The sequence below is a fragment of the Pantherophis guttatus genome, chromosome 1, assembly GCF_059756535.1.
Source record: "Pantherophis guttatus breed Tessera chromosome 1, ASM5975653v1, whole genome shotgun sequence".
Classification (NCBI taxonomy): Eukaryota; Metazoa; Chordata; class Lepidosauria; order Squamata; family Colubridae; genus Pantherophis; species Pantherophis guttatus.
This window is the reverse complement of record NC_142063.1, coordinates 328,466,564-328,479,765: the sequence shown is the minus strand read 5'-3', so window position 1 is coordinate 328,479,765 and position 13,202 is coordinate 328,466,564. Positions and strand designations below refer to the sequence as shown.

General features: G+C 39.8%; 1 protein-coding gene and 1 long non-coding RNA gene across 2 annotated transcripts in view; one reads left to right on the top strand and one right to left on the bottom strand.

Annotated features, from left to right (window-relative positions):
• Window positions 1-903: 903 nt before the first annotated feature.
• On the bottom strand, window positions 904-5,595 carry LOC117667745 (uncharacterized). Its single transcript, XR_004592126.3, has 2 exons — window positions 4,867-5,595; window positions 904-3,890 (listed from the first exon to the last, which is right to left on the bottom strand). It is a non-coding gene; the product is annotated as an uncharacterized LOC117667745 (long non-coding RNA).
• A 4,551-nt stretch (window positions 5,596-10,146) lies between these two features.
• The window catches only part of TAF15 (TATA-box binding protein associated factor 15), a 29,657-nt gene continuing 26,601 nt past the window's right edge, over window positions 10,147-13,202 (top strand). The window contains exon 1 of the mRNA XM_034420930.3: window positions 10,147-10,472. Coding sequence (XP_034276821.1) covers window positions 10,463-10,472 — 10 coding nt within the window. The 5' untranslated portion in view covers window positions 10,147-10,462. The remainder of the gene's footprint in view (window positions 10,473-13,202) is intronic.

Below are 13,202 nucleotides of genomic sequence, written 5' to 3'. Positions count from 1 at the left end.
GCGAAAACGGTCTCCCCTGGCCCTTCGGAGGCTGGAAATAGCCTGTTCCAGACTTCTGGTAGGCCCATTTTTCGGTCCTCCCAGAGCCTCCGCACGAGCCCTGTACTTACCTGGCATCCAAAACGGGCTGCATGGAGACTCCTGGGAGGGGAGGGGCAGCATGGGCATGTGTGCGTGTCTCCCACATGCATGACAGAGACCCAAAAATCAGTTGGCCGGCAGAAGGCACACACACATGCGGTGGAGGTGATCTAGGGTGGCAGCTCATGTGCCTGCAGAAATGGCTCCGTGTGCCACCTGTGGCACGTGTACCATAGGTTCGCCATCATGGTACTACACCAAACTGGCTCTCTTAATCTGTTTGCCAAGTGTACTTTGAATCTGAAGCTTCTATTTGAGTGGCCCTTTTGAAAGACAGAAATTCTAACTGAATTAAAACTTTATAATTCTGTGATTCGTATTTTAGCTGGCTGGGCTTTTGAGAACTGACTGACCAGAGCTGAAAAGAAGTATCAGATACTGTAGATTCACAAACTGGTCAAGCCATGCTGAGATTTGCTTAACTCTGACTTAGTGTATTGGTGAATAAATCTGGTGTACAAATAATTAAATGTCATGATTTAATGTTATAAGTGAACAAATTATATCTCAAACCTTGGGCTGTTGCTTAAAATAATTGATTGGTTGTGTATAAGGCAGGCAGGTTGTAGCTGCATATACATCTAAGCAGAGCCAAAGCTTCCCAGTGATTTTCAGCTTTTCTAAGACCCATTGGATATAAAGATATGTTCTGTTTCTCCAGAAGTGGCATCAACTATGGCTATTCATTTTCTTGAACTGTGTCAAATATGTTGGAAATGTTAAATTTTTAAAAATGTTCAAGAACAGAAATAGACACAAAAATTGTTTAGAGAATGACATGTAGACATTTATATTGCTAAGCTGTGCAACAGTTATACTTACAAATTATGTTTTAACAATTTTCTACATGATATGAAAACTGCAACAATAGCTTTGATAGACTAAATATTGCAAATTAGGAAACGCATTCACAAAAGAAGACTTTAGGGAGCGGTGCTCATCTCCATTTCTTAGCGAGAGATCCAGTATTGTCCAAAGATATTTCCATGGTCATGTGGCCAGCATGATTATACGCCGAGGTGCACAGAACACTGTTACCAAAATGGTACCTATTTATCTACTCGCATTTGCGTGCACTCGAACTGTTAGGTGGTCAGCTGAGCAAAGATGGGAGCTCACTCCATTGTGCAGCACTTGGGTCTGAGTATAGAAACTGTGGGTTGATTTGCAAGGTAATTAGAAATGTCTAATTGGATTCTGCCCTTGCACAAGAATTAGTTTCAGACAGGGAACAAAACCAGCACAAACTCAGAGACTATCTGGGAAGCCATTTCATTTCCCCAAATTACTAGAATTACTAGAAAAGAATCATCCATGCAGTTGATTTATATTTCTCAGGTTCTCCTTCAGAGTGTTGAAGGACAATTTTACACTGTTGGAAGAAACATCCTTCTAGGTTCTGCTCCAAGTGGGGAAACAGACACTGGAAACATGGAGGCTGCTTGGAAAGATGGTTTAATGGTGGACAGGATCACATGGCTTGAGTTTCTGAACAGAAAAGGGCAGATACAGTAAATCCTCGGGTTTTTATGCTCTCTCTGGCTCTGCATTTCTTGGGACCCTGAAAGAGTATCCTGATTGGTTGTCAGACTTCCAGGGGGTGGGGGTCTTAGCTAGCTTTGCTGGCTGATGGTCACATGTGCTTCCCAGGTCACATGTGGTGAGTTTCTGCTGCTATTGTGTAGAGGGCTAATCCTATCTTTGTTGGATCTTTGGCAATTCCTACTATGGCTCTGCCTGAAGGAGGTAGATCTTTGTTATGTAGAATAGACTGGCCCAAGCCTTAATGGCCCATTGACAAAGGGTGGGGGCAGGAAGATGGGAGCTGCTTCAAAACATGCTTATCCCAGGGAAATATAATATTCTGCCTTTTTCATATTTCCTAAAATATTTCACTCTTCCAGCTAACTTCCTACAACACCCCAGCTGTTTATAAGGGATGGAGATCACTTCTATAGGACAGCAAAATAGGCCCTGGCCATATCTTTTTCAGCATCTGCTTCAGTGGTGGCATTCACTTACCTTCGCTATCAGTTTGCAAATGTGAGCGTGGGAGCGCACTCGCTTCATTTGCATGCACCACCTCCATGCATGTGCAAGACCTATGCATGTGCAGATCATCAAAAACAGGACATGATGATGTCTGGACGGGTGGGCGGAGCCTCCCGCTACCGGTATGCCGAACTGGTTAGAACCGGCAGAATACCACCACTGATCTGCTTGATATGTAGAATTTCAGAAAAAAAATCAACCTAGTTTTGTTGGAAGTTAAAACCCACCCCTCTCCTAGAAAAATGAAATATTTTAGGACAGTGGTGGCTAACCTTTTTGCCATTGTGTGCCAAAAGTGCAGGGGAGCTGGGGGTGTCGAGCGTGCGTGTGCCAATACCCATAATTGTGCCCTGCCCCCCATGCATGCACGTGTGAACCCCCCGCACTCCCCCTGCTTTTGGCACGCGATGGCACAGTGGGCCCGGTAGGCCTGTTTTTTGCCCTCCCCAGGCTCCAGAGGCTTGCTAGGAGCCTGGAGAGAGTGAAAATGGTCTTCCCCACCCGAGGCCAAAAACAGCCCGTTTCCCAATTTCTGGTGGGCCCAAAAGGCCCGAAAATCAGCTGGCTGGCGTACACATGCACACTGGATCTAAGCTAGGGCAACTCTTGCGTGCCCACAGATATGGCCACGCATGCCATCTGTGGCACGCGTGCCATAGGTTCGCCATCATGGTTTTAGGATACGCTAAAAAGGCAGAATATTTCCCGCAAAAAGGGAGGCAGAAACTCATTCCCCCCACCTTTGTCAATGGGCCATTAAGGCCTCAGCATCCCATCTGCAACACAAAGGATCAATCTAGCAACAGAAACTCCCCACATGGCACCTGGGAAGATTACATCAGCCAGCAAGGTTAGCTATGACCTCTGACAACCAATCAGGATACTTTTCCTGTGCCCCAAGAAGTTTAAAGTCCAGAGAGGGCATAAAACCCAGGAACTCTCAGCATCTCACCCCCACTTTTCTGTTCAGGAACTCAAGCCATGTGATTCCTGTCCACCATTAAACCATCTTTCCAAGCAGTCTCCATGTTTCCAGTGTCTTTTTCCCCACTTGGAACTGAACCCAGAAAGACATTTCTTCCAACACTTTCAAGGCACCAAAACTAAATCAGAGGGTTTAAAAAAGATATTGGCACAACAGAATAAGCTTTTCTCCCTAGAATCTACAGGGAAAAAAATGCATTACTGAACTCATAAAATAAAGCAACTACTTGAGAAACAAATTTGTTCATCTTCTTGCTTTACCAGGTAAGTATCCCTGCCAGATGGACTGGACGGTCATTTTGGTTGCACGAAACCACAATATATTTCCATCTGCTCTCTTCTGCCTTGTACTTGCAATCTTTTCCATATTCCTGAGAAAGTCTGCAACTTGTCACACGAAATTTCATGCTACTCTTCTTATATTCCAAATTTTGGATCACGTATGGTTTCCCTGACACACAGGTTTGGTCAATAAGCTTCTCAGGGGCATGGATGAATGTGTTGAGCCGTTTGCATCCACTTCTAGTCAAAGAAATCCTTCTATTTTGCATCTCACTGTTGCATCTGTTGTGGTCTATGTTATCCAGAAATGTCATATGTTTCCTTTGAAAGGCTTGTGGGTTTTGAGACTGAGAAATATTGATAACAGAGATGGAGATAAAGAACAGAAGCATCATAGATACTCCGTTTGAAGCCATTTTCTTTGGTTGGACCTAAAGTTTTAAAAAACACTGATTACCTATTTTCCTATTTTCCAGAGAGTTATCATTTAGAGTTCCATAAATTTGCAGGAAAAGTCACAGGAAGGAATTACATTTCATACTAAGCTTTACTGAAGTTCACACAATACATTAAATTACTATGATTACACACACCACATATAATTCTTTAACTTCAGAAGTGGCTCCTTAGTTCTGCATAAACTCTTGTTTAAATTTAGAACTTACCACTATTCAACATTTGAATTAATTTTACATTAAATTGAATTTACATTGAAAAAATAAGAATACACAAAAGAAATCTGAAAAAAGGACATCTAACTAAACATACTTTACACTACTTCCATTCATTATACTTCTTCATATCTTCAAACCTTGTTTCTGCCGTGCCTTATTCCAAGACTCAAACTTCTATCACTTACAGGTGGAATCCTGATCTTGTACTTTCTTGACCACCCTGAACGAACCAAGTGAATAATTTTGTCTTGGACAAAAGAATTTAATTATGCCCTCAAATAGCTAATTAGGGCAGCCTTAACTTTATAGTACAGTAGTATCATCAAAAGAATACAACAGTGTAGTATTGTAATTGTGCCTCCACCAATAAATAAAATCCTTCTAGCATTTGAAAGGGTTCAGTAGTCATGGCATGTTGAACATCAGAAAATAAAAACATATTGGCAAGAAGATCCAGATTGAGGTTGGGATACACATCAGCATTTGTATTGCAGGATCTTCTAGTTCTGATAGAATGTGTGTTGCCATAGCTTTCAGGACTTTATTTGAAGAAAAGAAAGAAGAAAATGCCACTCACAGAAAAAGAAAAACAGGTCCCACTGCATTTTGAGAAAACATTTTACTGTTTTATCCTTTGCTGATTGGTTGCTCTGTCTTGTAGATAAGATTAATTCATCCTATTTTGACTCTTATCAGCTTTTTGCCATTTAATTTTGAATAAAATTGTACTTACAATTTTACCTTCTCCGGTGGCTGATCCTGAGTTAGCACCAACTTTCACTGTCTCTTGGACTGCTGATCCAGAATAGTCTGCTGACAAAAGAGAGGATAGCTACGCCCTAGGTTAGATTTGTTTTTCTCCCAACTGGCATTTTTTCTTTGTTGGAACATGCCTTCTTTTCAAACTTGAACATTTTAGGCTGTTCTGTAATTTCTGGAGCACTCCTGATTGGACCTTCTTTAGAGAGACAGCAGCCATCCCCTTTGCTTTTGGGGAAATAAATCTCATGGATTAAAAAAGAAGTTTATTTCTGGGAAGCATGTGTGCCAAGAACATTAGATTGTTTTTGGCAGGGATGGATAGATTTTCAGGTTGATGGGATTTGATTCGTTTCTAAGATCCATCAAATCTGGGACTGTACAAAACATGTAAGCTTAAAACTGATCTCTGAATCAGAGGATTTGTTTCATCTTGGGGGGGGAAAGCACTTCTTAATAGAATAACATTTTTATTGAGTTATAAAGTATTGTAAAATACAAAAGTAAATAGAAAAGCAGTGGGGGAGGGGGAGAGGAAAGAGAAGTGAAGAAAGATTGCCTGACTAGGTGGCTCAGTGGCTAAGACACTGAGTTTGTCGATCAGAAAGGTCGGCAGTTTGCTGGTTCGAATCCCTAGTACAGGTCTCCTGCGTGAGCAGGGGGTTGGACTAGATGACCGCCAAGGTCCCTTCCAACTCTGTTACTGTTGGGGAAAAAAAGAAAAGAAAAAGAAGCATTAACTTCCGACTCTCTCTGTTACAGTAAAATAAGCCATTAACATCAAATCACAACTTTTTTGCTTTTCCATAATAGTATGAACAAGTCATTTCTATAAAGATCTATCAGTCTAATCTGTAAAACCCAAAGTCAGAGTTTCATTCTTTTCCACATCAAGCACAAAGTTCAGAAGTGGTCTTCGTGTGGAAACAAAAGTACTTATGTTCTTTTCTTTAATCAAAGTAGTCAATTTTGCTGCTAAACTGGCTAAAAAAAAGGAACTTCTTAAACTCTGATATCCCCAAGAAGAGGCATATTGGGAATCCTGGAAGTTTATTGTGACCTCTCTCACAAGAGGGAATAAAAAGAGTGCTGATTGGTAGCAGCAGAGGAGGGATCTCTTTGATTAGATCTGAGGTGGTGCAGTGGTTAGAGTGCAGGACTGCAGGCTACTTCAGATGACTGCTAGCTGCAGTTCAGCAGTTCAAATCTCACTGACTCAAGGTTGACTTAGCCTTCCATCCTTCCGAGGTGGGTAAAATGAGGACCCAGATTGTTGGGGGCTAAATGCTGACTCTGTAAACCGCTTAGAGAGGGCTGTGAGTAGACAGTAAGTCTAAGTGCTATTGCTATTGCTATTAATGGTTTCAGTTTTGATGTTTACGGCCCACAGTCCCAGTTCAGAAAATGGCTGCCACATGGGTATAGCCAATGTCAGGTGCAAAAAGTCAGGAGCCAGCATAGAGTTCAAAAGTACAGGTAATCCTCAATTTACAACAGTTCATTTAGTGACCATTCAAAGTTACAACAACACTGGAAAAAGTTACTTTTGACCATTTTTCATATTTATGACCGTTGCAGCATCCCCGTGGTCACGTGATCAAAATTCAGATTGTTGGCAACTGTCACACATTTATGACAGCTGCAGTGTCCCAAGGTCATGTGATCACATTTTGTGACCTTCTGACAAAGCAAAGTCAATGGATAAACCAGATTCACTTAACAGCCGTGTTATTACCTTAACAACTGCAGTGATTTGTTTAACAACTGTGGCAAGAAGGGTCGTAAAATGGGACAAAGCTCACTTAACAAATTATGTTGCTTATCGACATAAATTATGGGCTCAATTGGGGCCGTAAGTCGAGGATTACCTGTACTACAAGTTTATTTCATTCTATCTATACATAAAAATCTGAACTACTAATGATCAAGGCAAATTAGTGCCAGATAAGAGTCAACGGACTTCAAGGGGTGGGGTTGGTCTCTTACCGGGACGTAAATACTCCAAACTGATGTGTTTGACCCCGGCCTCGGGCTCCGCTTGTTCATCTACATTCAGTAACAAAATAATGATTTAAGATACCTAGTCAAATTCCCTTCCACAATTCTATTGATTACTGTTATTTTTTTCAGGGCATTATTTTTTTTTTATATTCTAAGATTGTCCATGGATCCCATATGATGCATTTTTATAAAAGTGGTAGAGGATGGGGGTTTCAATTATAATTTTGTATTATTGTATTGTATTGTATTTTAATATGACATGTTCCCCCCGCTCTCTCTTTCTTTCCCCCATATACCAACTAGTCCTCAATCTATGACTTAATGACCATTCAAAATTACAACGATCCCCCCCTAATTCTATTTACAACCTGTTTTTGAAGTTACAGTGGCTGCCCCCTCCATCCCATCATGTGAGTACATGTTGGGTGCTTGGTAACTAACCTTTATAGCCGTTTGTAGCATCTTGCAGTCTTGGGGTAGATTGCAGGAGTGACACCGAAATATAATTTTATCATATTTTATCTGTATCTTAAATTATTGTATTCTATTCCGATTTCATTTTAGACTGTATTCTATTCTGATTTCATTTTAAATCATATCTTATTCCAATTTCATTTTAAATTGCTTTTATCAAACTTTAGTAATAATTTGTTTCTGGAACTTTGTACTTTGATATGGCCCAAGGGCTAATCAATAAAATAAAGTAAAGTAAAGCATCTTGCAGTCAAAAGACTGTGATTTTTGCCTGTTTCTGTCATTTATTTTCCGTTTCCAGCAAAAAATGCTAATTGGAGGAAATTGATTTGCTTAATGACCGCAGAGGTCACTTAATGACCACCACAAAAAATGATGAAAAATCAGGTCTGGTTAGATGATGCTCCAACTTATGACCACAATAACTTAACAATTATAATTCTGGGCTCAGTTATGATTTTAAATTGAGAGCCACCTGTACTAGTGTTTAAATCTCTCATGTCGGAAAACCTTTTGTCCACTATGGATATAATCAATAAGCCTAATATCCTTTTTCTGATTACAGAATAAATTAGAGGTTACTGTCAACCATCGAGCCACAACTCTAAGCCATTTAAAGGTAAAAAATGCAAAACATAGGTTAATTGATTGGTATCCAAAACCAGACCATTTTTTAACTATCAGAAATGTTGGAAAGTTTTAATATGTGGGACTAATTGATTAAAATTAGCATTGAATTATAATTTGAAAGAAAAAAATTATAATGTCTCATAGGCATTGTCAAAAATATATAAAGGGGTTTTAAATGTATGTTGGAAATGCAACGGCAATTCCGAGGTTTTTTTTGGGTTTTTTTTAACATTTATCTCTGGTGGACTTATAATAAAGAAATACTGGGATGAGATATTTACTTTAATCAGAAGATTCTTAAAAGAAATACAAAATTGAAACCGAAAGTTTTTCTTTTAGATTTGAGGGACCAAAAATTTGAAAGAAATTTTAGGGCTTTGTTATCATATAGGTCAGGGGTGTCAAACTCGATTTCATTGATGGCTGCATCAGGGTTGTATTTGACCTTGGGGAGCATGGGGGGGCATGGATAGGGTGGGCATGGCCAGGTCGACGTCACTCCTGTCTGAGGCGCCTGTGGTGGTCTGAGCGCTCTGCCAGTGAAAACGGGCTGCCACGGCCTCCTGCAACAGGGTTGGGTACTACTTACCTTTACTACCAGTTCGCAGCGGGAGCGAACACAGAAGCTTCTGCGCATGCGCAGATCACCCATGATGATGTCATGGCGGGTGAGCGGAGCCTCCCGCTGGTTTTACTACTGGTTCTATAGAACTGGACCAAACCGGGAGCAACCCACCACTGTCCTGCAACCCCCTGCAAGTGAAAACGGAGCTTGGGAGGGCTGCGTGGGGCTGGTCCTTCGCTGTTTCCAGGGCAGTCCTGCAGGCCAGATCTAAGTACCCCATGGGTTGGATCCAGCCCCTGGGCCTTGAGTTTGACACCCCTGATATAGGTTGACAGTAGTGAGAATATTGTATGCACAAAGATGAAAAGACACACTGGAACAGTGGATGATAGAGATTGCGAAATTGTTTTAACCAAAGAGAATTATCTTTGTTTCTATTTGGAAATTGCAATTGAATTGGACTTTTTCCTCAAAACTCATGAAAATGAAACTTTGATTTTAGATTTTGTTAATTAGACTGGTTTTGTTATTATAGAAATAGCTTGAAATGTTGCAAAATGTAAAGGAAAAGATTGAGGTTGTAATTCTTTTGTACTTTACCGCACTGAAAAAAATTGGAAGTCATTACTTTTTTTCCTTTTCTTTGTACTTTTCTTTTTTTTCTTACTTCTCCACTTTTTTCTGTGTTTTCATTTCATAATTAAGGTTAATAAAATCTATATTAAAGAAATGTTGTAAAGTATGGCAAGAATCAAAGAGCTGTAATCACACTAGGCAACTTCTTATTGAACCCTGCCCTGGGCAGATACTCATATCATAATTCACCGTCTTTATTTCTTAATCTTTATCTGTCTTATTTATGGGTCCAGGCACTGATTCACAACCCACTACGTTTTCCTGAAATTGGATGAAAAGAAAAAAAAATACAATCTCATAACTAAATGTCTTATATTTTTATGGTGTTTTGCTGTGGTTAGATGCCCAGAATTACCAGGTGAAGTCATATAAATTGCATAAATTTATTGCATCAAAGCTTGCATCAAGCTTTCACCTTGAACCTTGAGTTCCTTACATACTAAAATCTTGGACTTTGTAACTAAAGTTTCTGGATAGGAATCCCATGAATTTCCCTGCAAAATCTAAAAAAGGATATCATCTCCACTTCTCCCCTGAAATTACTATTATTTATTAAATTATTTGCAACTCTGGGCGGCTTACAAAAGTTAAAACGGATAAAACGATACAACTATATATATAGCAATAAAATTATAAATTATGGTTAAAAGATGTGGAGGGGAGGGAACAAAGTGAGCCTGCTGCTAGGGAATTCTGGGATTTGAAGTCCACACATGTTAAGGCTCTGCGACTGAGCAGTGACCTAAGCGATCCCGTAGTTATTGTGAGGATCAATATTTGGCGGACAGAGCCTTGTTTATTATATTAAATTCCTTGGATGAAAGACATGATATAAATCTAATAAATAAATTCATCTTGCCTGAAAGCACATTATTCATTATTTAGGCTACGATGGGACATTCCTTCGTAACCTGTCGTCCTCCCCCTCCTTAATAGCCACGGTGGTACAGTCCATTTGGGAACAGAGTCTACTTATTATTTCTCTCTTCCCCCCCACATCCCGCAAATTAGTCGGATTATTCCAATTTCCTCCTTTAGCTTCCCCCCCCTTTTTTTTTTGCTGCAGGCGTCGTTCAAGTTGGTATCTTCCGCCTGCTCTGATTGGCTGCGTCGCCCCGCAGTCGAAGCGACGGCGGCGTCGACTACGTTACCGCCGCCAGAGTCACTCAGCCTGCTGGCGGAGGAGGCGGCAGATACAGTGTGTCTCTCGGGGGGCTTTTTGCTTTCCCCGCCGCTGGTTTGCCCGTTGGGGTTGGTGACCGGGATGGCGTCGGGTAGGTTTATTTCCTCCCCCTTCTCCCCTTGTTGGGCGAAAGAGGAAAAGTGAGGCCTGTCACTAGAGGGGCTGAAAAGAGGCGGGAGAGGGCGTGGTGTATGCAGGAGGCGGGAGAGCCCTTAGCGGGACCGTTCTGGCCGTCGCCATCTTAGAGGCTAGTGCGCCTGCGCTCTCGGTCCACCACTCGACCCTCCCTCAACCTCGAAATCTCCGCCCGGGATTTAATCGGTCTTAATTCAAATTAGGCTCGACCAGTCTGGGCGTGGCCGACTCTCTCTTTCTCTCTCTCTCTCTCTCTCTTTTTTTTTTTGGTATTATTCTTTCCCCCCACCCCCGAACTTGAACCCGTGCCCGTGTATTAAATTTACAAAAGAATGCTGTGTACTCTTTTATTTTTTCAAGTAAATTAACACAAGTAGTAAGATAACTTAGTTTTTAAGAATCCGAAAAAAGCTTCTTCTGGGCCAGACCAAAATCTTACCACCTCCAATAACCTGTTTCATACAGAGCCCTGTCTGACATGGCTGGGAAGCTCGGCAGGCAGGACATATGACTGAAATAAGTCTTCAGTTCTGTGTGTCTCTTCATCCTCACCGGACCTTGCAAATATACTGTTAATAACGAAGACTTTTATTTGTTTAGTGATTGTAACTTTCTCTTTAAAAAAAAAAGTGCTATAGTTAATGTAGGATGGAAGGAACTAATTCAATAAGTTTATTCAAGTCCTCAGGCATTCTTGGGCCAGTTATTTTCTTAGCTTAATATACCTTATTAGAGTTGATGTGAAGGTACTTCTCTAGATTCCTTTATTACATAGCTAATAAAAATGTAAGAACATTTTTATTAGCTATGTATATCTAATAAACAGCTATACATAGCTAACAGGTTCTGTAGAAAGTGTGAGTTTGTAGGATATGAATAATCATATTCATGATTATGGGGGGGGGGGAAATCTGTCCTTAACATAGTGTTTTGGGGGGTGGGTGGGCTGGTAAGAAAAACGGTGGAAGCAAGTAAAAAAATACTTTGATGTCAGGGTATAGTATGGGAAAATGCAGAGGGTGTAAGCATGTGAAGCTCAGAAATCACATTAAGTTTGCCAGGCTATTTTTTTATTTTTGTTTCTTTTTAATAAAAAAAATTATAAATGGGAAATAGATATAATTCCCAAAGAAATGCCGACATTTTAAATGAAAAGGGTAGTTCTCAGCCCAACATAGGCCCTATAAACATTTATAGAAAATGAATTATATACAAGTGCAGCATATTCTTTAAGATGACATCTATCCCCCATTCCCAGATACTTAAGCTAAAGTAGTAAGGAAAATTCTGAGGTTAGCAAGGGGTTGTTTTGTAACAAATAGCAGGCTTCCTGTGTTAGCTATTCTATAAGGTTATCCACAGTTTGCCAGTGACACAAAGAGATTGTAACAAATAGGGAGGAGATTACTTACTAGATCAATTTATTAGGGGGACTGTCTCATCTTCCCTCCTGCAACAAGTGTGAATATTACATCCTGCAGTTTTGTTCAATAACAGTCTTGCTCTTGTGGACTGACAGATAAAACGAGCTCCAAATTGTCCTGTGAGCTTTCATAACCCAGTGGAACTTGAACCTGAATCTCCTGTTCCCAGTTCAGTATGTTACGCACAACACTACTTGAATAAAAAGCTTTCCAATATTTGAGAATAAGGCCTGTTTCATCATATCTGAAAAATAGAGTCCTCAAAAAGGATTACTAGGCAGATTTTAATGACTGGAGGGCAAATTTTTAACAAGACAATTTTCATTGCAGTGTTTTAAAAAGCATAGTACTTTAATTGTTAGTATAAAGTTATTAAAAGAGACCCTTCCCTTCCATGTGTATTTTAAGGAATAGTATGAACCTCTTTCTGATAACAAAAGGATTAGCATAATAAAGATGAGAAGGCATGTTAACTAAAGTTTAAAGTTAAGTTTATCTGATAAAAGCTCCACTTTTATGGAGTTAAATGGATTAGGAAAAACCTCTGAGGCACCTTTTTTAAAGAAATTCTGCAATCAGGCTTTTTTTTTTTTTTTTTTGCCCATTCTTTTCTTTCTCTTTGCTTTGACTTCAGTTACATTTCATTTAAAGAATTCTTAGCTTACCTGTTTTTTTTTTAACTGTAATTGAGATCACCAGCTAAAGCTAAAGTGTCCTTCAAGTTTATCTCAGGTTTTGATGGCTAATGAACTACATTTCCCATAATGGCTGTGTTGCTCATTTTATGCTTTGTGAGCTTAAGTAGTGGCTTTCAAATGTGAGTAAAGCTACCATTGCAAATCTTACTGTTCTACAGTTATGTCAGTGCTCTGTGATTCGGGCACATTTAAAACTTATTACCGTATAAATTTATTATAAGAATGTACATAATGTTTTTAAAAATGCTTTCAATACTAGTTGCAGAAGAGGTTAAGGAATGAAAGGAAGCATCTGCAGCATGCATATGTGTATGTAGTAGAAAGCCGACCCCTTCCACATGATCATAGCATGTTTTATAGTCAGGCTTTGAAATGAAATAAATTTATCGTGGGAGGGAGGTAAAAACTAACATTGGTCTTAGAAACAAAGTACAGGTTTCCACATACCCAGATCCCATTACACAGGATTCACTAGTGTGATATATACGTTTGATTGTGTTGTTGGTGATGACTGACTAGTATTAAGTAACAAGTAGTATCTCAGACGAACTATTTATAGTAATA